Below are 23,039 nucleotides of genomic sequence, written 5' to 3'. Positions count from 1 at the left end.
CCTGTACGACTGAGAGCTTACACAGACGTCCTGCTATTTACATCAATTACAGTTTTATTACATTGTAAAACACTGGTGTAAAATACAAGGCCCTGGGGCCAAATCTGGCCCATCGCATAATTTTATTCGGCCCGCGAAAGCAAATCAAACTTGTGAAATTCCGTTATACTTGCTAATGTCTGAACCAAAATTTCAAATCGTCCCACAGTAACAGTAATTATTTAGCCTTCAAATATGAAAACTAGGTATTCATTAATTTGTTGTGCACTCTATATGTAATATGTGGAGGGGACGAACATCCTAAAGGCGTCCCCAAACTTATAACGGTCCACAAGAGGAAAACCATAACTATAATTTGGCCCGCAGCAACAAATATGTTTGACACAATTAGTGTAAATCAATTCATCGATGTTGACCCTCTTTCAATCTTTAAACTTTAATACAGACATCAGGAACATGTCATAAAATAAATAAATAATTTAATTAATAAATCAAATGTGACTTGGACATAACATGAAAAGCCCAATACACGTGCTACTCGTTGCTGTTTTTAACTAGCGGCCGTTTATGTGCGCCCGCCTGAGTATCGGTAACAGAGATGTTGACCGAGGACACATAATCTTGCCCTGTGATAAGTAGTTTTTCTCAGTTCTCGTGGTCTGTGGGAGGGGGGAATAAAAGATACTGTATCCAGAAGAAACGAGGAAACGATGTGGAGCTCAAGGAAAAAGGGAAGAGGCAGGAGGCACATCAATAGTTTGGAATTTGGGAACCAGGTGAATGAGGGAAACAAATGATTTTCAGCATTAAGCTGTGCAAAAATCAATTTCACAACTATGACAACAACAACAACAACAACAAGAATAGAGCTTTAAATGGTTATTTCAGGGGTGCGTTCAAAGCGAATCTGAAGGACCAGGCGGATGCACGTGAGCACCCACATGCAGGGTCTCGCTCGAAATTCCTGTCTGATCACCCCGGCGGGAGTTTATTTTGCCTGCACTAGGCGAACGTTTACACACACACACGCACACGCACACGCACGCACACACACACACACACACACACACACACGCACACACACACACACACACACACACACACACACACACACACACACACACACGCACGCACACACACACACACACGTACGCACACACACACACACACACACACGCTCACACACACACACACGTACGCACGCACACACACACACACACGTACACACACACACACACACACACACACACACACACACACACACACACACAAACACACACGTACGCACGCACACACGTACACACACACGCACACTCTCACACACTCTCATACACGTACACGCACTCGCAAAACCGGTTTAGACTGGCCTCCCATTGAGGAGCTGTGTAATTGTTCCAGAATTGGAGCACAGTTGAACTTTTCTTCCAACATGGCCTGCATTCCAATTCCAGAATTACACAACGCACAACTTGAGCCATCCGTTAACACTTTTATGGCATCAGAGCGAACGTCAAATGGTTGTTATGTCATGTTAGTTCTTTATGGCCTTTCACTAACGACCAACTAAAATTGAACTTGTTTTATTTAGTATTTATATTGACATTTGGACAGCTGCTCAGCAACTAAGCAGAGTGGCGCAGCGGAAGCGTGCTGGGCCCATAACCCAGAGGTCGATGGATCGAAACCATCCTCTGCTAACTATTTTATTTTCAGCATCGAAAAATAAATCGAAATCTTAGGTACGCTTTAAGCGTTGTGTCATCTGTTTTATTGACACTCAGTACGGGTTTGGGCGCGAAAAACATAGATAGACACACGCGGACTTCCCCATTATGTTTATTGTTGTTGCCTTTGTTCTGTTGTTTCAGACAGGATGAGGCTCCAAGCGTTCTTTATTTTCGCTTCTTTGAAAAAACAACTCTTTTAACGGACTGTTTCTCAAAGAAAAGTGACAAAAAATACTACTATTGGTCGAATGAAGGTCGATACTTAGCACAATGACTTGACTTCAAGCTGTTATAGTGTTGATTTCAGCGCCCCCAGTGGCTCTTTGTTACACTGGACGACGTTCCATTTTTAGCTCGAGCGTCATCAAGTGGCTTTGTGGTTTACAGTAACACTGTATGTAAATTAGATTTTGAATAGGATTTTACGGATTACTAGACGATCAATCAAATCTATAAAGTGCTGTCCACAAAAATAACAAACAAACCGATAACCAAAAGGAGAGTACTGTACTGTATCTTACTAAAAAGTGTCACGATTTTAACGTTCTACGTCATCACGCATGTTTTTACGGAGAGGAACCCGGAAGTATGTCGTCAGGCGGAGGTGGAGCTGGTGCTCTCCGTCCGACGGTGTTGTTTTGATTCTTTTTCTCCGAAGATCAAACATGTCAAGGAAAGAAGAATTTTACCGGTTCTTTAGCGTCACTGACGTACGCACGCACGAGAAAGGACACACGGAATACAAAGTGATTGGACGGGTCAGTTACCTTCTGCAAAAACTACTTTGTAATCACTCAAGATTGTGCCATATTAACTGTTTACTCTTCTTGATTTTGTTACTTCCTGATTTCGATGCAAAGTCATTTTTACGAGTGTGTCAAGTGTTCTTACATGCAAAGTGTGGCACATAGTCACTTTAGTGTAGAAAACGTGAATCATCCATGATAAGTGCTGTGGAACCCCCTTTGAACTTAAACCCGCAGGAAAAATATCATGTGACGGTAAAGTGTCCTTGAGAGTTTTGAAAGGCGCTTATAAATTAAATGTATCATTATTATAAAGCAATTTAATATGTGTCCTTATCTTAACATACGTCACGTATGTTAAGATAAGGGCACACGGTGGACTTGACGTTGCATGGCAAATCCAACCTCATGACTTGCTCACCCGCACTCAAATGTAGAAAATGGATATTCATACGAAACATGGATTTGATTCTTTTACCATCTAGTTTGTGCCCAAGCCTTGCCCAGAGGACGTAAAGGAGGTGGTCGTATGGACGAGGTACTCGGAACTGAAGAAGCTTCACACCGAGCTAGCCAACACTCACAAGAACCTGTTCCGAAGAGACGAGGATTTCCCGTCATTTCCACCAGCGCAAATCTTTGGCAGAGGTGGTCACCGCCTTCTTTTAAGTTGACCAAATGTGTGATCACCAGTCCATCACTCCGTCATCTTTAAATTACAATACAATACATATTGATTTATATTGCGCTTTAACAACAGCTGAAGTTGTATTAAATGCAATTCTGTCATTGCTAATAACAGTTACTTAAATTAAACCTGCATTTGTGTTTGTAGGAAGGTTCGATGAGGCCGTGATTGAGGAGAGGAGGAAGGCTGCAGAAGACATGCTGGTTTTCTCGATGAGCATACCTGCACTGTACAACAGCCCACAGCTCCGAGACTTCTTCAGGGTCAGTGTACACAAAGTAGGGATGTGATAACAAAATAAAAGTGTTTTTATTTTCCAACAGCTGGAGTAAAGGAACAAAACAGCTTTTAAATGTTGTCTATTTGTTTAAGGTAGATGATGAGCGGATGACAAACACTGCCGATATCTTGTCCTCCTTAGGATGGAGATGTCACAAGGCCACTTGAGCCCCTTCCTGATTTACCCCCTCCTCTAATCCCCCTCCCCAAGCTGCGGGCCTCAGACTGCGAGCCAGCAGAGGAGGAGGTGGGTAGGGAGGCGCCCCCTTTGCCCCAGGATCTGGGCACCAACCTGGGGATTGATGTGGGAAAGCCAGAATTGGCGACCGAGGCCTACAGCGAGATGAGCGAAGTAGGGGGGGAGATCTGTAGGGATGCTGAGCTGGACGACAGAGGTAGGGTTCATGTTTTGTGCCGGTGCATATTTGCAGACTTTTAAGCTATTTTTTAACTCATTCGTGGCCATTCAATGTGGGAATTGAAAACTGTGACGTGGAGCGCCATTCCCGAATTTGTTCGGGGTTTTTTGCTTCCGGGGGAGAGGCATCAAGCGCTGGTCAGACCTCTGGCCATGCTCTGCGCTTCCACAAGGGGGTAGCGTTTGCCTTTTGTCCATGTTAGCGATTTGTCACAGCTTCGGCTGTTGTTAAAGCGCTATATAAATCAATATGTATTGTATTTTTTACAGCCCCCCCATTTCAAGCTCAGATAACTGCAGATCCATATAACTTAGGAATTAACTCTTTTTCTGATGAAAAAAGAGAGTAAAATTTCTTACGTTGAATTGAATGTTTATGTAATCCTAAATCTCAACATTCTGTGGGTTGCAATTTGAGTGAAAATGACAAAAACCCTGGCACTTGAGTAGACACATTTTTGCACATATCGTCTGGCAGTGAATGAGTGAAGTTGTTTTTACAGTCCATGTATGGTTAGTAAAAAAAGTTCTTATTCCGTGGCTGTAAAGTGTCCTTGAGAAATTTGAAAGGCGCTTAGAAATTAAATGTATTATTATTATTATGTTTATTATTGTTGTTGTTTGTTTGTGTTGCTGTTTCATGTGCGTTAAAGTTGCAGTTGTTTAGAATTAATATCATATAGCCCCACATAATATGCCCCCACCCTGCCATTAAATGAGTTTTCACTGTACAACATGGGGGAAGGTCGACGGTACACAATAACCTCTCCTCTCTCACTTATAGTGACTTCTCCAGTCAGAACGCGCACATCACAAGACTCTCAGGAGGAGGTAGAACTATTTTGTGACACAACGGCGGAAGGGTCCACCTTGCCACCAACGGTGGATGTCCGTCCGGCGCTGTCTGACAAAGACCTGGCTGTCTTTGATCCCTGTTTTGAACAAGGTGAGCACACAATAAGACAAAAATTGAAATAATAAAAATCCAGTAGTGACACAACATCGGTTCTTTCTCTTCACTCGTTTCTACATCTGTCGCAGACAGATGTCAATCACACGGTGACCATTCCGAGTTATTTTTGTTGCCGATGAGCAACTTGGCAGACCAGGCGACGTATTTGAAACAAGCCAGTGCCGAGTTGAGGTGTGCCATTTCGAGAGAGGTGGAGGGAGACACGAGCGCTGCCCTTTCTGGATACAGGACTGTGGTAGACATACTCATCACTGGAGTCAAGGGTGAGCGAACAGCATGTCTGTCTCATTGTTGTGAAATTGGGGGGGGGTTTGAATTTCAATTCTGGAGCTTTCTCTGTTCCATTTCCACGTATCCCCCTCAGTGTCGGCACGAGCAGCATTTAGTCTCTTCTTCTAATGGACCTCTCGAATGTCACCCAAGAAAGAAAAGATGGTCATGATTTAAATTTAGAACAAGTAGCAATATTGTATTTTACAAATAGCTACACGTTATGATGCACGCACAAGCTAATAAATATTACGACTACTAAAGAGCATGTAAACCATTTTTAAAGTATGTTCAATTTAAAATGTTACACTGGTGAATATTTGTAAATGAGTGATATAATTTTGTGCCATAAAAACACATTTTTGTTGTTTGTACTGTTTTTAATCAAGGTATTTTAGAAAACAAAAGGACAATTCCGATTTTTGAGATCACGAAAGCAAATAGTATTAGCATTAAATTAACTTTCTATAAAATACATATTTTTCTTCCAAATTTGGTGATTTAGGTGAAACAAGCCATTTCCCACTGGTGTGTACTAAAAACTTTATTTTATTGTGTAAAAAGAATATTCAAATTTTTCATTTTGTAGTTTCTGTGTTTACATGACAAACAACATGCTCTAAATTAGCTGACATTATATATGTTAAATTAAACATCATGCTTACTGTTGTTTGAATGTAAGATATCTGACTTTAAAGTGTCCTTGAGGGATTTGAAAGATGCTTATAAATGAAATTTAGTATTATGATCTGTTTTACTAATTAGAAGTCATGGTCCCGATGAAGATGTAATTTTCTGTTAGCACCCTCTATTGATACAAACATTGTACTTCAGCCAATAAGTGATTGATTTGGTTCAGTCAGTCACTGCAGAAGCTCGACTCAAGAAAGCGCCTCAGCCCATTTCACAGCAATGTCCAACCAGATTTAAACTTGGTTGAACTCAAGGTTCCGCTATTTGTTTTCCACTAAATGGATTTGGAGCTGATTCTGTTCTCCAAATTCATTTCACAGACAAACAGAACAAAGTCTCGTGTTGTCCTGCTTGATCTTTGGTGGCCTTTGTAAAAACCTCATTGGGCGAGGCCTTTTGAAATAGACTGTAATGATCACCCATCACCGTTTTAGACTTCAAACTGATTCCCAGTCGTTTTACAAATAGATTTTAAAAATCTGCCACTGTGCTAAAAATCATTGAATGGTTTAAGTTTAGGTCTTTGTTCCATCAAGGAAACGCTCATTGGACTATGAACTGTGTAGGGCTCGAGGTCTGCAGACATGGGTCATTTAGCGCAGAGGTCCTCAACCCCTGGGCCACGGACCAGTACCGGTTCGTGGGTCATTTGGTACCGGGCCGCACAGAAAGAATAAATAATTTACATAATTTCTGTTTCATTTATTATCTGAGTCCGAACTATGTTTTATTTTGAAAAATTAACAATTACCAGATTACATCCGTCTATGACTTACGCTTGTTTTTGTGGTGTATCTTATTTTGAAGGCATGTTTAAACATTACCATGGTGACCATAGAGCGTTAAAGGACAACCGACGTCACTTTTTTTATTTCCTAACTGACATCAGAAAAATGTTTTATAGCATCTAAAACACCCAAAATGTAAATGTATGATATTTTTAGTCAAATGCAAAACACCAATAAAAATGACTGAGGTATAAAACGTTTTTCGTGTCAGTTAAAGAACAAAAAAGTGACGTCGGTTGTCCTTTAAGGGGCAGAGACAATGTTACATATGTTGTTGTTGGCGCGATGTTACCGGGACTCTGCTAATAAAGTTGTATAAAATACACAATGGATTCACGTTTGTTATTATATTTAAAAGAAAGAAAAAAACAGTTTCCATGCCTGTCATATCATTTTATTTTGTTGTATTCATCCGCCGGTCCGTGAAAATATTGTCTGACGTTAAACCGGTCCGTGGCGCAAAAAAGGTTGGAGACCACTGACATAGTGGTTCCAAAGCAAACACAGTGAAGCTACATTTAGCTGTTATGCCACACACAAACATTAATTTGAAATAATGTTAAAATTCAGATGAAAAACAATGAATTTTTCCACCATACCTTTGAAGTACTTTTTTTTTTAATTTAAATTAAATGGTCTCGCATGTCAAACCTGATTTGAGATTCTCTCAACTCCAAATTTGTGTTTTCAGACGATCCTGATCCAGCGCGAAAGGATGCTGTCATTCGAAGGATCGCTCACTATCTGGAACATGCGGAGAAGCTGTTGGCGGGACACACCACACATGCACAGGACCCATAATGACTAACATTTGTTTTGAAAAAAAAAAAACAATAAGAATCTCTTGATTCTCAGGACTGTCACTTTAAAACATTTGCCGTTGGCTCCTTTGGACCAAAATGTATGATACATACATACATACAACATATAAATGTTCTCTTGTTGACTATGTGTATGAGGTTATTTGCACTGTTTTCATCATAAATACTGTTTGAAAGTGCATCGCAGAGTGCTTCTTTTCGGACATGATGAGATTTGCAAGGTGGGTTTGCGAAACGGGTTTTGACGGTGTGTCAGAAAGCGGCGGGAGCAGATCAGAAGCGTTGTTACAGCCATCCTGGGGAGTGAAGGAGGAATGGAAGGACAGACAGATGGAGAGCTGACAAAAAGCAGAGGAAAGAACCCTCGTACTGGAGCGGCAGATAACGGAGGGGTGGGGGGAAAGGAGGGATGCGATTAGAGGGTAAGCAGAGATCATCCGTTTATTGTTGAAGGGATGGAAAAAGTGATCCCCCCCCTCGCCTCGGTCTCGATTTTTTTTCCCTGGCACTTTGTTTTGAGCACTGTGGAGACGATGAAGGGATGGAAGTGGGTGATAACGCCGCTCTATCCTGTTACATCTCTCTATCGCCGCTTCACCTGTGTGGAGTGAGAGAGTGGACGGACAAAGAGACCAATGGAGGGAGGGATGGATGGATGAAACAGAAATAACATGAGCATGCTGAGAGTGTCAGCACGCTCTCTCTTTTTTTCCTGTCACCATCCCCCTTTCCATCCCCTGCCTTTTTCTCCTCACTGGTCACTGCAATTATACCATCAAAACACTCCAGCCTGAGAGCATAATAGCTTACCAACACACGTGTATGCCTGCGCGTGTTATCACAAGAGATCAAAAGGGGAATATGTGTGCGTGTGCGCGTTTAAAAATGGCTTCTCCAACCTTTGACCATACTCACTCGCAGCCACACGGTGAGAGGCCCTCTTTCCAATGCGCTGTGCATGAGTTTGGTTTTTAGTCACACGGGGAGCAGCCTACATGTCCGGGTCTCCACCGCGCCAAATACTGACACCTTTGCTTTGCCCGCCACACTCTTTGCTTTTTTTGTTTTTGTTCAAAGCCCCTTCTGCTGCTTCCTGTTTCCCCCTCGATCCACTCACACACAGAGACACACACACGAACGAACCCCCCGCCCCCCGCTTTTATGAGCTTATTCACTGTCTGTGGTTCGTTTTCATTCACCTTGCCCTCAGCTATTTCAATGTACGTAGTTGTATGCGGGAGTCTTTGTCGTACACACAGAAATTCACAGTACACCATGCGATGTCTACAGATTAAAAGAGAACTGTATTTTTACTTTAAATTGTGAGCAAAAAAAAGATGTAAGTGTTGTTATGTTTGGCCGACGGTTAAAAAAAACAAATGTTTATTGGCGCTCTCAGTTAAAGTTTGTTGTCAAACTCAGCATACAACAAAATGCATTGTGTTATAAAAATGTCATCTGTAAAGGTGCTAGCTCAATGCTAACACACAAGGGAAACAAACTAACTGGCGGGTATCTTGTCATTGGTTGCCACGACAACAAAAATATAATTTATTTAGACTTGTTGCTCTGTAAAAGTGTTTAATGTTTCTATGCGAAACTTTATGTGTGTGTTTTTCTAAAAATCGTCTTCGATACTCTGTCATTGTCACTTCCGCTTCCGTGTCAGGTGTTTTAGATAAAAGCAAGTACGGCGAGACAGACGGAACGAAAGTCTCGAGAGAGAGACAAGAAGAGCAACGAAAGTCTCAAGTATACGTCAACGTTTATCTACTTTCGGTTAATAAGGTGCACACGTTTTCACTATATCTACCCCGGTCAAGGTTGACGCTTCGTACTGATGTCACAACGTTTATTGTGAAACAACAACATTACAATAACTTCGACAAAACATTCAGTCAATAAGGAAATTAATAACGTACCGTGTGCTTATTTGAGATTTTTTTCTGGTTGTTTTGGGAGAATGGAACAGATTAATGTCGTTTCCATTCATTTCAATGGGGAACTATGATTTGAGCATTTTGAGTGAAGATCATTTTCTGACCCAGTAATTCCCTTTTGCTTTTTCTGCCGCCCGTTCTCGCGTGCGACATTGGACTCTCCTCATGCGTGAGGTTGGATATAAATGCAAGCAACCAGTCAATAAACGCGACGAATGGCATTTAGCCGCACGGAAGTAATGTGAGGTAATGTGAGGGGCTCGGCTGCAGAAACAAGGTAGTGTGTGTGTGTGTGTGTGATGTGTGTCATCCATCATGCACACAGCACAACGCAAATGGTCTAAAGTCCAAGCAGGTAGCGACCACTGAAGCATATGTTGTGGATTGCTTTTAGATAATGGATGTAAAAATGAGCTTAATCCTGTTTTCCTGCAATTTCCTGCTCCCACTCCCACATTTCCATCAACCCCATTGCGCTCCCCTTTAAATAAATCAATGCACATACACTTTATGCCATCTATTGATCCTTTTAGACTCCCCCATCCCCCTGTTTTTCTTTTTTCAAATTGCTGTTATACTGTGCTTCTCACTCTTGGATGCCGTATTCATAAGCTCCGACAAAAGTGGCCGCATATGTGCACGGATGGACGAGGAGGGATAGTGTTTGAGTAGCTTACATAATCAGAGACCTGAGAGAAATGACGCACAATTTTAGGCTCCGGGCTGTACTTTTCCGTGAGCCATTTGCGCCTTTTTAGAGGGGACTGTTTTAACCATCAATTGCATTCTCGCGCGCACGCTCACAGCGCGCGGGCCTTTGTTATTTAGATCAGATGCAGCCACCATTGACCTTGTTATCTCCTGCCATCCTCTCATTGCACACGCCCCTCTCTCTCAATTATTCTTATTAATATTAATTGACTGCTTGCTTCTATGTCATCCACATCCACAGCCCCATAAACTCACCCATAGCCACGTCCATCTTTTGTTCTCCAGCCTTGGTTCCATGACAACTGAGGGCTTTCGCTGAGTTGCCTGACAGAAGCAGAGGGAGACAATAAACAGGAGACGCTAATGTGAAGGGCAATGACAACATTAATCAGTGGAAGGGAGAGATAATGAAGTGGAGGGCCACGTGGGGTTCCGCAAGACTGGAGTTTTAATGTATTGTTTTCTACTTTTCAGCCAAATACAAGCAAGAGTTGAGTCCAGATTCAAGTATGCACTCTTGTGCTTAAGTATTGCCACCTCTACCTTATCTTCCTGTTGGTACATTGTTGATGAGGCCAACATAGGCGGGGCTGATTCATCAAGTGGACATCATCATCATCAGCAGCAGCAGCAGCATTCGAGCATGATGACACACGATGCCAGCCGGGTACAGATTTGCTTTCCTGAGGGAGGGGAAAAAGTGGATCACTAGTGGGGGCAGTTGAATAATACAAAACAACACGGCTGGAGAGCTGTGGACTCACATGTCCGAGCTTCCCCTTTCCTTTCCTCATTACTCGCCCCCCCTTTTTTTTTCTATCACCACCATCACCACCATCATCGCGGGTGCCAGCTGAGGACAGTCGACCGAGGTGGAGCGCACGTCAACGGACACCTGAGTAGAAATCTTACTGTGAGAGCCTTTTTGACAGTAAGTGGTTTATTTCCTACTAGTATTTAGCAAGTTTTGCATGTAAAAAAAATACATTTCACACTGCGACATCATCCGTCCAGCTGCCAATCAGTCCAGCCGCGCTCACACACACATGCACGTGTATTCCATGTACAGACGTTGCCAAGTTTTTTTTTAAATGATAGTAGATTTCCATTGAAAAGGGTCATCAAGAATAAATGTGAATGCACATTGATAAAATCAGATTAAGCAAAATAAAATTATGTCGTGTGTCTATAATGGTGTATTGTATCTGTTGCAATGTAGCATTCACACACAGGGAATAATACTCGCCACCTAAGTGTAATCTCCAGCAACATGGCTTTCATGTCCATTGCCCAGTCTTAATATTTTGTACCAGCTTTGCGGCTGGCTTTAAAAAAGCTAATCTGGCCGACGCATATAAGCGCATTGGCCCGCTTGCCATCTGGGCTGTGTTATAGCAAAGGAAGAGAGGGCATTTGAATAATTGATATTTAGCTATTTATAGAGGCGAGGATTATTCTCTTAGTGTTTCACCAGGGGACCCGAAATGCTCACTATCAATGCATCTATCCGCCCGTCCGCCCGTCCGTCCCTCCATCTCTGTGTGCGGTGAGTGTATCCATCTGAAGTGGATTAAGGTGTTATCAAAGCTAAGTCGGACTATACTGATCACACACTCGTGCATGTGCACACTCAAACACACACACACACACACACACACGCAAATACAGGATGATTAACACAGTAGTGGGACATGAGAGGCTTGTGAGAGGGCTAACAATGGTCAGTGGTCCTTTGGGAGTGAGATGGACTCAGAGAACGCCAAGTACGTGTGTGCGTATGTGTGTGTCACGGTAAACAGTCTGATCAAACAGTGCTTAACAAGCTGTATGAACTGATAAGAGGGGGAGCGGAGGGGGAAAGTGGGTGTGTACAGAGGAAGGAAGGAGGGAACATTTGGCAATGGTGAGAAGAGTGAAATTGTCACAATTAGAAAAGCACCTGACTCTTCTCTACACAACGCTTTTCCTTTTTTTCTTTTTTTTGGAGGGGAGGGCAATTTTTTGACTCTCATCTTTGTTCCATGGACATGGAAATTATAAAATAGTCTTTAACTCATTCGCTGTAATTACCAAATTTATCCGGGGATTGACATCGAGCGCCATTCCCGAATTTGTTTGGGTTGTTTTTTCTGTTTTTTGCCTTTTGTCCATGTTAGTGCTTTGTTACAGCTTCAGCTGTTGTTAAAGGTAAAGATATATTAAATGTATTATTATTATTATTATTATTATTATTATTATTATCTACTTTCATTCCTTTCATCACTTTGCTGCTGTGAAATGTAAATTTCTCCACTGTGAGACTAATAAAGGCATATCCAATCCAATCCAATTACAGTAAAGTCTCGTTATATCGATACTCAAGGGAGTCCGAAAAATATCGATATAACCGGGACTATCGATATATCCGACCCTGTTTGCATGTAATTTTCTCCGCGCGTGCATAGAAATAGTATCGATATAACCGGGACTATCGATATATCCGATATCGATATAACGAGACTTTACTGTATTAATCAATATGGATGTATTCTGTACAGCCGCCCCATTTCAAACTCAGATACTCGTATAACTTAGGAATTAACTTTTTTTCTGATGAAAGAAGAGAGCCTAAGGTTTCTTCCGCAGAATTTAATGTTGATGTAGTCCTAAAGCTCAATATTCTGTGGGTCCTGCAATTTGAGTGAAAATGGCACTGGAGTGGACACATTTTTTACACATTGTCTGCCAGTGAATGAAATAAAATGTCTCCAGGCTGTTTACATGGCAAGAATTCCACCTTGTGTATTTAAAACCTCCACATAGGTTAGACTTTAAATGCGCTACCTTTATGCTAATGATAAATAACATCTATTTTGTGGTGCTTTACACCCGAGTGGGTAACACACGTGGACGAACAGTCATATATTATTTATCCCCAGACACGAGTGGGTAACACACGTGGACGAACAATATACTAATAGTCATATATTCTTTATCCCCAGACACGAGTGAGTAACATAATAACAATAATAATAATAATACATTTCTTTTATTAGCATCTTTTAAAACTCTCAAGGACATTTTACAGCACGGGTCGGGAACCTTTTTGACTAAGAGAGCCATAAAAGTAAAATATTTAGAAATGTATTTCAGTGAGAGCTACATGCACGCGAGCGTGTGTCCGCGCGCACACGCACATACATACGCATGCGCACGCAAACACGCACGCGCAGCCACTTTTCAACAAAATGTCAGAATTTAGTATTTAAAATAACTTTGTGATAGTACCCACCGTTAATATGATAAAAATCTAGGCAAATGATCGGAATGAAAGTCAACTTGCCGGGTCCATAGGCGAAGTAACTGCTCGCTAGCCTGCACACGGCTCATTACCTTCCACACTTGCTATCTGCAATCTACTTCTCGCAGAAGCATATTGATGCTAATGTTAACATGGGCATTGTTAAAATGTCACTGACATTCGACTGTTTCATCGATGTTATTGTTTTATTGCAAATTAGAATCAGAACCTTTTCTCTCCACAAAGGCTAATCCTCCGGGGCATTCAAGCTGGAGTGTACTCGTCTTTTTTTTTTTTTTTTACTTGGCGTTTACCTGTTTCAACATGACGGCCAGTATCATCCAATAAAAATGGCGCTTTCCGCCAACCCTGGGTCAGTGTCATCCAATCAAAATTGCGCTTTCCGCCAACTGCAGCCCCAACAGGAAATGAACGGCGAAAAAGCGAGAATATGTATTTAGTTTTATCGGCGAGCCATATGCAATCATCAAAAGAGCCATATATGGCTCGCGAGCCATACGTTCCTGACCCCTGCTTTCCAGAGTGCATTGTGGCCATACAATTGATGCAGTATGACCAAAACTATTTTTTATGTTATGAGATAAATGAGGCTTGTGAACTCCAGCTGGTTCAAGCGGCAATCAGGTACTGCTATAGCACATTCTTGTTTAACAGCGCTGGTTTCTGTGCAACCAGTCACCGAAATTTACAAGAATGACTTACATCTCACGATTTTCGGTGTCTCCGACTAACATTTGAAACTCAGAAGGATGTCTTCTGAGCTTCAGTCAAAAATGACGTCACCCCAAAAACCATCCTAATTCATATTCTGAAACTCTTCTCCTAGTGATGGACTCCCCCTCAGACCTCTTCGATGATTCCAACCCGCAAGTCCACCCGTTTGCCCCCCGACTCCCTTCGGCAGAAGTGCTCAGAGGGATGCCAGGTGGCGGCCAACTTCCTCCTACCGTCTTCAGACCACTCGGTTTTCCCCTGATCCAGCAGCACCTCATCCAGTCTTGCGGAACCCCACGCGGCCCGCCAAGCGCACGCCTGGCTATGGAACGAGAAGAACCAGAAGGCCAGCAGGGCTTGTCGACTGACGACAAAGTTAAGAAACGAGCGGACCCCCAATGGAGTCAGGACTTGGTGAGGTTCAAGAGGATGAAGCTGGAGGAGGGCGGGGTGAAACGTGGAAGGGGGCGAGGGAGCTGAGGAGGAGGAGGAGAGCAGAGTTGAAGGAGCAGCTGGAGGAGGCCAGGGAACGACTGCAAGCCCTGCAGGTGAAAGTCCTAAGGGCCTTTGGAGAGAGCAACACGGACGAAGAATTGCGGGAAACGAACAGAGAAGGAAAAGATGCGGAAGATGAAGTCATCGCCGAGCGGATGTTTGACGACGACGACGATGAGCTCGGCGGGGGTGGGGAAGAAAACGAGCCCATCTGTCTCATCGCCCCGTTTTATAGCTTCAAGGAAAGAGAAGAGAAGCAAAAAGACGGTTCCAGGATGCAGCAAGGACGAGGGGACGGTGCGATGGAGGGAGTGGGCCTATGGTTGGACTGGGATGCCGGGATAAAAGACGAGAACGACGAGGGGGGACACAAGTTCGCCCAAGCTCTGAAGCTGGAGCTCGGCAGCGCCGTGGCCAGAGTCATCGACCGCGTCCTTCGGCTATACACCGACACAGCCTGTCCCCAAGCCGTGGAAGACACAGAGGCGACGGTGGATGAAGAGTTCAGAGGTCACGAGGAGAGACCGGGTGGGAATGATGTAGACAGAGAAAGACCGTTTCCAACTTTGAAGAGTCTGCCTCCTCACGGGACCCAGACCACAGATTTGGCCTTACCACCGGCCCTGCTAAAGTCGCCCGACCTCCAGACGGCGCGGCCCTTTCTCAGCCCGCCGCCAAGTCACCCCGACCTTCCGCTGCATCTCCCTCGACCTCCCCTGCTCTTAGCTCCAGCGCCCCAACCCAAAGAGCCCCCCTCTGCCCACCCGCCCTCATCCTCCACTTCCTCGTCCTTCCCCGCCCCTCCCCACCCCCTCCCGCTGCTCCACTACTCCATGCAGCAGCTCTTCTCGCACTCTCTCCACCACGTGCAGATTCCTCCATCCTCCCGCAAGGATTTCCTCAACTCCGATCCCTTCCTGGAATTCCCCACGCACCCCTCCTTTCCTCCGCTGCCCCTACTCGGTCATTTGGGACCTTCCCTCATGCGCCACGCTCACAGCGGAAGAGAAAGGGGAGTGAGGGGAGGTGGGATGATGGACGGAGGAGAACTTTACCTGAGCTCAGGAGGGATATCCTTTTGTAGAGAAAAACTCAGTGTGATTGTCTTTTGCATTTTTATATGAGGGATGGTCGAGTGAATGGGATGGGTCTGGGTAAAAAAAAAAGACATGAGCTGAGGCACTGACGCGGTGCCATCTTGAAGTCAAAAACAAAACCCAAAAAAAACAAATAATGTGACACAACAATTCAATCTTAAAGGACAACTGACGTCTCCGGACAAGTTGTGTCCAGAATTTGTAAAATGGATTCAAATGACTTCTACTGGGCGTATTTTGATATGATTCCACCGCATATAGCTATATTTTACGTTTTAAGACTCGCGCTGAACATTCAGGAAGTCTTGTTTTTGAGTTGGTGACGAGTCCGTATGTGACGTCAGAAAAGGACCGCCTCCTCACCGTAAAAAAGACACATTGTAGCATCTTTCCATCACGTCAATGTATTTTGCTGTACTGTTTTTTTTAAACCCTTGTGTTACATCCAAAAGCAGAGGGAGTCCAAGCTCCATGCAAGGAATGTATCAGCCTGTGGAAACGGGCTGATTCATTCCTCACCGGAGCTGGTTGCCATTTTTCTGCCTCTTTTTGGGTGAGACATTCCCCCCCGCCCGTTTGCCTCAAAATGGCCCAAATAAATTCTTTAATCGATTGCAAACATGTATGCTTTGCTCATCAGGACTATTTGAATAATATTCATCACTGGATGTGGAACAAGAAAGCATCTTCTCTGAATCTGAAGCCATTGTTTTGATTCACAAGCAATGCAAGACGTCTTGGCGGGACGTCACGAAATGGGGGCGGGACTTTCTGAAAATGCCCAATTCGCAGCTCAATTTTTTGCAGATTTTGGACACTTTAAGTCATTTTTATTGGTGTTTTGCATTTGACTAAAAATATCATACTGCGTGTTTTGGGTATTTTAGATGCTATAAAACGTTTTTCTGGTGTCAGTTAAAAAACAAAAAAGTGATGTCGGTTGTCCTTTATGCACTTCCTGCACCCTCTTTGTTACATGAAGCAGTTCTATATGAAAGAGGAGAGGATCAAAGCGTCTTTTTTACCAGTGGATCAGAGAAGTCGTTGTGGAATGCGCATGTCTGCTATCAGCTAAATATTCAAAGCAAAGATGAAGCAGTAGCATCCATTGACAAAAAGAGATTGTCTCACATCTCCTGTCCCACATAAATCCGCTTCAATTCTACGCCGCGACTGTTCCACATATGCATCGTCGCTCTGCTGTAATCGCTCTGTGCGGAGGAATTTGAAATCTGATTGGTTAAAGAACCAGTACCGTTGCTTATGTAGTTGAAGTTTCAAAGGTCAGCATAAATGAATCTGAAGCCAGAGGGCAGGTTACATTGACACGGCAACACCCGAATGCTGAAATCCGATTGGACAAAAGTGGACTGAATTGCACAGCAAAATTTCCTTAACTAGCCTCATTTTTTACACTCAGGAAGGTTTGTCTCCTTGCCACCTGAAGAAAGCCAAACTCATGTTCTTCTACGCTCGGTATCCCAGCTCCAACACTCTCAAGACATACTTCCCTGATGTCAAGGTGTGTGTCTCAACACGTGTGTGTGTGGGGGGGGGGGGGGGGGTACACGGCAGTTCATTTTATGTCACGGGTGGCAACGGTACTCACACTCTGCTAGATAGCTATACCACCATCCCTTTGGATGGTCCGATGGCGTGACTTCATTTTTTTAAGTGAGCTTTGTTTTGTTTTTTTACAACATGAACAGCACGTCATGGCTGATTTAGAACGCCTCGCTAACGCGACATGTAAGCACAATATCACAAGGATGGATTTTATACTCCAGCCATATATTTTCACAGCTCAAACATGTGAGGTCCGTGTTAGCCTAAAAAAAAATCTGATAGACGAATTAGCATCCATTTTTCCAGGTCATATAGTAGTTAGACGTACTGTCTGTATTTTCACTTGACAGGAAGTTTAGGTACAATAAGGAGGTATTTGTCCATGGTAACTTCGCACGTTGATGTTTTTGTGGGTTATCTGTCTAGTTTAACCGCTGCGTGACCTCCCAGATGATTAAATGGTTCAGCAACTTCAGAGAGTTCTTCTACATCCAGATGGAGCGTTTTGCTAGGCAGGCTGTCCGTGAGGCTCTAACCCGGTCAGTTTTTCTTTAAATATATTTTTTTGTACTGACTTGGAAGTGGAATGCTTATTTTTGTATCCATATGCCTGATGCAGGGATGGGGCACCTCGCCTGCCCAGAGAGAGTCAGCTGCGAGTGGGCCGGGATACAGAACTTTACCGCATCCTCAACATGCACTACAATAAAAGTAACATCTACCAGGTAGATCTTTGACTTAGATCACAGGTGTCAAAGTCAAGGCCCGGGGGCCAAATCTGGCCGGCCACATCATTGTATTTCGGCCCATGAATGCAAATCAAGCATGTCAAGTGCCATGTTGCTGAAGTGCGAACCGAATTGTCCCATGTAAACCACAATAATAGTCATTATTTTCAACTTGAAATTTGAAAACTAGTTATTCATGAATTTGTTGTTCGTTCTAAATGTGGAGTAGATAAAACATTCTCATGGTTTCCCTAAATTTATAACGGCCCTCGAGAGGAAACCGTGGCAAAAAATGAGTTTGACACCCCTGACTTAGATACTTTAATGTCTCAGGAAGTTTCCCTCATATTTCCAGATGGGATGTGAACACAACACAATGATTTAACTCACCTTTCTCTCTTGGTATTTGCAGGTCCCGGAAAGGTTTATCGAAGTGTCTGAGGTGGCCTTGAGGGAGTTTCACTCAGCCATTTGGACAGGGAGGGATAGTGACCCCTGCTGGAAGAAAGGAATATACAAAATTATCTGTAAACTTGACAGTGGCGTACCAGATGCCTTCAGACTGCCTGGTTGTCCAGTCGGCTAATTATAATCAATATTGTTGTTTTTTTCTACATATTGCATTGAGATACGAGTGGGCCCAGTTATTTCACGGTATGAGCCAAACTCCCTTCACAACAAGCAAAAGGTTCACAGATAGAGGATCGATGACATCACAATTCTCTGAAGCAAATTACTGCAGTTTACTGAGGAGTTGTAACCAGCTTCATTTATGTCTGTATGATACTTCCCCAAGGTGACCAAGGCACACACACACACATACAGGCATGATTAAATGTGTTCCTTCAGACATATATATAAGACGAGTTTCAACTCTGAAGTTTAAAAACCATACAGGTTTCCAACATGCAGTTTACACACATTTTTGTCCAGTCTTTTTTTTTTTTCCCCTCAATCATTGTATGTATCGTATTTTGGAAGACATTTAGAAACTATCGGAGCAAGTTGAGGGGAATTCATTAGAGTGCATTGATAATCAAATTGTCTGCTCACAAGAACAATATATTTACAATTGTGTAAACAAATTAAAGTCTGAGTGGGTTCGGCCTACCGCGATTTGGATTGTGGCTCCTCAATTTGTTTTTGTGAGACTTTATTTGTGGCGTATCTTCAAGTGCGTGTGTACAATATTTAGATTTTGAATTGTAAACTGTTGCCTTCTGTTCCAAATGTACAGTGATCTTATTCTTGAAATATGTGCCTCATTCAAACGCACTCGTGAAATTGGATGTTTAATAAAATTAGTAAAAAATGTGATGGGTGTGAGTGTGTCAAATATTTTCTTGGTGCGTTTGGACACAAGCATGCAAAATGTTATCAGGAAAAAAAAAACAGATTCACCACAGAGTCATCAGATCCATTAAAGGCATGACTAAAAACATGACCATGACCTCTCTAAATTATAACATCAAAGATGAAGAATTTGTGGATGACTTTTCTCCTGCCGTCCCTAAAGATGTCATGATGGAGCAAATTCCCAGGTTGCTGGCATATGACAGCTCTTGTTTGAGATTCCACACATTGACATCACCTCAATCTGATTTGCAAAGCTTGAGAGCAGTTTGCAATCCACAGCCAATCTGTGTGTATGACAACCAAAAGTGTGTCAAGCAAGTTAGTCTGATGATTTTTTTTGCATTTTTTTTCACACATTTGAACCACGGGAGGGAAGGGCAAAATATTCAGAGAGAAGTTTGTCTCGCTACGTGACCGACATCTGAGTGAAGTTCAGCCAATTTAAACTGAAGGAGGATATTTACTCTATGAATCCCAATTGAAAAGGTCTGTACATTCTTCTTTCAGTAGTAAGTCTTACCAAGTAGTTGCTCTCTGTCTCTCTTTCGCTTTCAAAGTCAGGTGGGATCGGGTCAAGGGATTTAGCCATTGTCCTAGGAGGGATATTGGTGAAAACTAATAGATGGATGAAAATACATGAAGTAGGTCACAATATACTTCTGCAAACAAGCCATATATATGTTTTCTTTTGCCTGTGTGGCAGAGAACATTATGCTGTATTGTGTTGTCTCGTGGGGAAAATGTGTTTTAGGCGATTGAGTCACATTCTAGCGGATTACAAATAGGTAGATCTGTTGCTGTCTTTTTTTAGAAGAAAGCTTAAATTGTTGATGTTTATTGTAGTACTAAAACTGACATGTGGAAGGCAGCGTGAGCTTCCAGAAGGCGAAACGAAGAAGATAGGCTAACTTTAGCCGATGTAGGAGATATACATTGGTTGTAAACGGGGGGAAATGGTTATAAATACTACGGACTCATTATATAAAACTAGATTTTAGTTTGGTTTATTACAGTGGCCAAGTGAATTTTCAAAAAGGTTTTGAACACAAACCAGGCGCACAGTCAACTCAGTCAGTGCTGTCGCATAATTACGATATAGGAATAATATAATAATACATTTCATTTATAAGCAACGTGAACAAATAAAAAACTTGTACAAACACATTTTTATTAATGTGTTTTACAAACGACGTTTTCTATTTAAAAAACACACACAAACGACTACAGCCTTTCCATTAGCAAAGTCCTCGTAGTTTGGGACAGCCAAGCATTTCCGCAAAGCTTTTATTTTGATGCTACTTATCGGATGTTTCCCACGTCAACCACACTATCCTCGCCGCACAGAGAAGAATCTGGCAGCTGCGTTTTGATGATGGCGCTCACCTGGTTGTTACTGCTGGAGCTGATCCTGTACGCCTGCTGCTTCGTCTGCGGAATTGTCACCGCCGCGTCCCTCACCGTCGTCCAGGTGACTTGACACACCAATCAACAAGTCTTTAACAACTTTAAATGCGCATCGTCACCACCCCCTTCCGGGTAAAGTTGCCTTGATCAAAAATTCTGAGAAAAGCCCAGCAAACTATCCAAGGTATCGTAAATTTCCTTTTCACGCCGCAGCATTTTGTACTTTTAAAATAAATGATTTTTTTTCAAGCTTAAGCGTCATAACAACAGTCATGGGTTCAGATCCAATCATGTGACCACAGGGTCCTCGTGGCCCATTATGCTGGAGCGTGCAACATCCCACCAGCAGAAAACATTCAGATGCTGCCAGCTAATACAATTACAGGCCCACGGGAAGGCGCAAAAAATCGAAATGGATCTCATTGTGGTAATAATAAATTTAATTTTAAGTCGCAAATCTGAAAAGTGCTTTGTCAAACGTTAAGGTCACATAATGATTAACACATCTAATCCATATAGGACGATAAAAACAAAACACACGAGGATAAAATCATGTTATAAAAGTATAAAAATAAACACAGTACAGAAAAGGTAGTCACAAAGAGGGCGAAGATAACATCACAGAAATAAAGAGATTATTGGAGTAATGCAAAAAAAGTTATATGATGACATGACAGATGACACAAATCACACAAATATATTTAAAATGGAATTTTACGTGGAATTCTACTTGGAACTTTACACTTAAGTCTGCAACCATAAGTAAATACTTTAGAAGGAGTCCCAGTTGTGCAAAATAAACAGGGGGGTCCAAACTTTTGGGTTTGAGGGCTCTAAACAGAGAAAAGGAAGGATGAAAGGCGCACTTTGAAAGTTGGCAGCTTTTTTATATGACTAACCTTTTAACCTGTTTAAATGTGATTTTTAGTAGATATTTTGTTGACAAACTCTTCCAGGGTAATTTTGGAGGCTTGTGCATGCTCTACGGACTTGTGAGCTACAACCAAACAGAAAACACCATTGGGGTTCAGGTGTCCAGCGCCGCCTCTGTGTGCTACTTTGTCTCGGCCATATCAATCATGGTGGCCGTGCTCTGCTTCTCGCTGTCTCTTTATTGGTTATATGCCATCTTCATCGACGGTGACGTTCACAGGTAATGAAAAAAATATGTACGTGTTTTGATAGAAAGAGCGGTACGATTGATGACCACTGTCCTCATATCTGTCTGTGAACGCAGGGAGCACATATGGATGAATGCGGTACTGGTCATGTGCGGCGTCTTTCTCTTCTTCCTGCTCATCTCAGGCTGCGTGCTCAAGATCGGACGCGATGCGCTTTGCGATTCGGTGATGCACATCGTTCCCAACATCACCAGGTAGTCTGCACGCTGACATTTTCCCGTGGGATATTACAGAGTAATAATATATTTCTCTCGGATGCATATGAAGCTGCGATGGAGCCCAGACACAGAAATGGGCAAATCCGATCAAAGGTGACAACTTCTACAGCAACCTAAAGAAAGGCGAGGTCAGCATTACTTACATTCGCTCACTGTGATTGTCATTACATCACAGCGGCTTGCCAATTGTCTGTCCACTTTCTCTTCAAGACTGTCGTGTGGGTCAACTTCTTCTTTTGGCTCCTTATCGGCGTGCTAGTCATCATTCAGAGGCGCCGGAGCTCGCAGTCCAAGTTGAGCACAGGAGGTCTGCGTGGGCCGACCGGCGGACTTTTCGGTGACGCCGGGGTGACGGCCGCCGAGACAGAGCCATTTTTCAACCGCTCGACAAGGCCTCAGTGATGCGATGGAAACACACACACACACATGCATACGCGCACACACATACGCGCGCGCACACACACACACACACACACACACACACACACACACACACACACACACTTTTTTTCCTACTGACTATTTCTATGCACTTAAAACCACACCTATCGTCCACACGACGTTTTTAATGTATTTAATGAGACTGGCAAGTTTTAAACAATCACTGTAAAACGTCAAATCTACATATATGTCCTTTGACTTTCAGTTTTTTTTCCATTGAATAAATTTTCAAATCACAATGCATTCGTTTTGACATCAAACCATTTTACGACTGAAAAATGACCTTTTGTCTACTTTCGACTGTCCATAAATTTGAGCGTTGCTGATTTGTGATCATTTGTGTCATCAAAATTCCATGATGTTATGTTGAGTGTAGAGCATTTCTAAACCCTTTTTTTTACAGTGTGAGCAGTCTCTATGAGGGAGTGCAAAAATGACACTAGACACTATAATAACCTCACTTTGCAAGCAGCAATTTATTAGC

General features: G+C 42.8%; 3 protein-coding genes and 1 long non-coding RNA gene across 5 annotated transcripts; 3 read left to right on the top strand and 1 right to left on the bottom strand.

Moving 5' to 3' along the window:
- The first annotated feature begins 2,316 nt into the window (after positions 1–2,316).
- On the top strand, positions 2,317–7,550 carry snx15 (sorting nexin 15). Its single transcript, XM_088990510.1, has 7 exons — positions 2,317–2,485; positions 2,959–3,121; positions 3,309–3,424; positions 3,583–3,835; positions 4,643–4,804; positions 4,900–5,094; positions 7,274–7,550. The coding sequence occupies exons 1-7, from the start codon at positions 2,393–2,395 to the stop codon at positions 7,381–7,383; spliced, it is 1,092 nt and encodes a 363-aa protein (XP_088846636.1). The 5' UTR covers positions 2,317–2,392; the 3' UTR covers positions 7,384–7,550.
- An 83-nt stretch (positions 7,551–7,633) lies between these two features.
- Positions 7,634–20,832, bottom strand: LOC148902177 (uncharacterized). Of its 2 annotated transcripts, XR_016114253.1 has the most exons (7): positions 20,695–20,825; positions 19,832–19,904; positions 18,346–18,453; positions 10,819–10,949; positions 10,598–10,737; positions 10,310–10,378; positions 7,634–7,772 (listed from the first exon to the last, which is right to left on the bottom strand). It is a non-coding gene; the product is annotated as an uncharacterized LOC148902177 (long non-coding RNA). The 2 variants fall into 2 exon arrangements; XR_016114252.1 differs by lacking the exon at positions 19,832–19,904 and having other exon boundaries at positions 10,598–10,949; positions 20,695–20,832.
- On the top strand, positions 10,851–19,265 carry LOC148902178 (prospero homeobox protein 1-like). The gene is given in 7 exon segments (XM_088990509.1): positions 10,851–10,985; positions 14,182–14,529; positions 14,532–15,635; positions 17,077–17,183; positions 17,654–17,766; positions 17,847–17,952; positions 18,368–19,265. Coding segments are annotated over 7 exon segments (1,953 nt in total). The 5' UTR covers positions 10,851–10,984; the 3' UTR covers positions 18,542–19,265.
- Positions 19,695–22,929, top strand: tmem179ba (transmembrane protein 179Ba). Its single transcript, XM_088990511.1, has 6 exons — positions 19,695–19,797; positions 20,656–20,779; positions 21,672–21,868; positions 21,953–22,090; positions 22,164–22,242; positions 22,325–22,929. Exons 2-6 carry the CDS (start codon positions 20,681–20,683, stop codon positions 22,514–22,516), a joined length of 705 nt encoding a protein of 234 aa, XP_088846637.1. The 5' UTR covers positions 19,695–19,797; positions 20,656–20,680; the 3' UTR covers positions 22,517–22,929.
- Positions 22,930–23,039: the final 110 nt, after the last annotated feature.

This window comes from Hippocampus bargibanti, linkage group LG02, assembly GCF_051943395.1.
Source record: "Hippocampus bargibanti isolate YZ-2025 linkage group LG02, ASM5194339v1, whole genome shotgun sequence".
In the NCBI taxonomy this organism is placed as follows: Eukaryota; Metazoa; Chordata; class Actinopteri; order Syngnathiformes; family Syngnathidae; genus Hippocampus; species Hippocampus bargibanti.
This window is presented reverse-complemented; position numbering and strand designations above follow the sequence as displayed.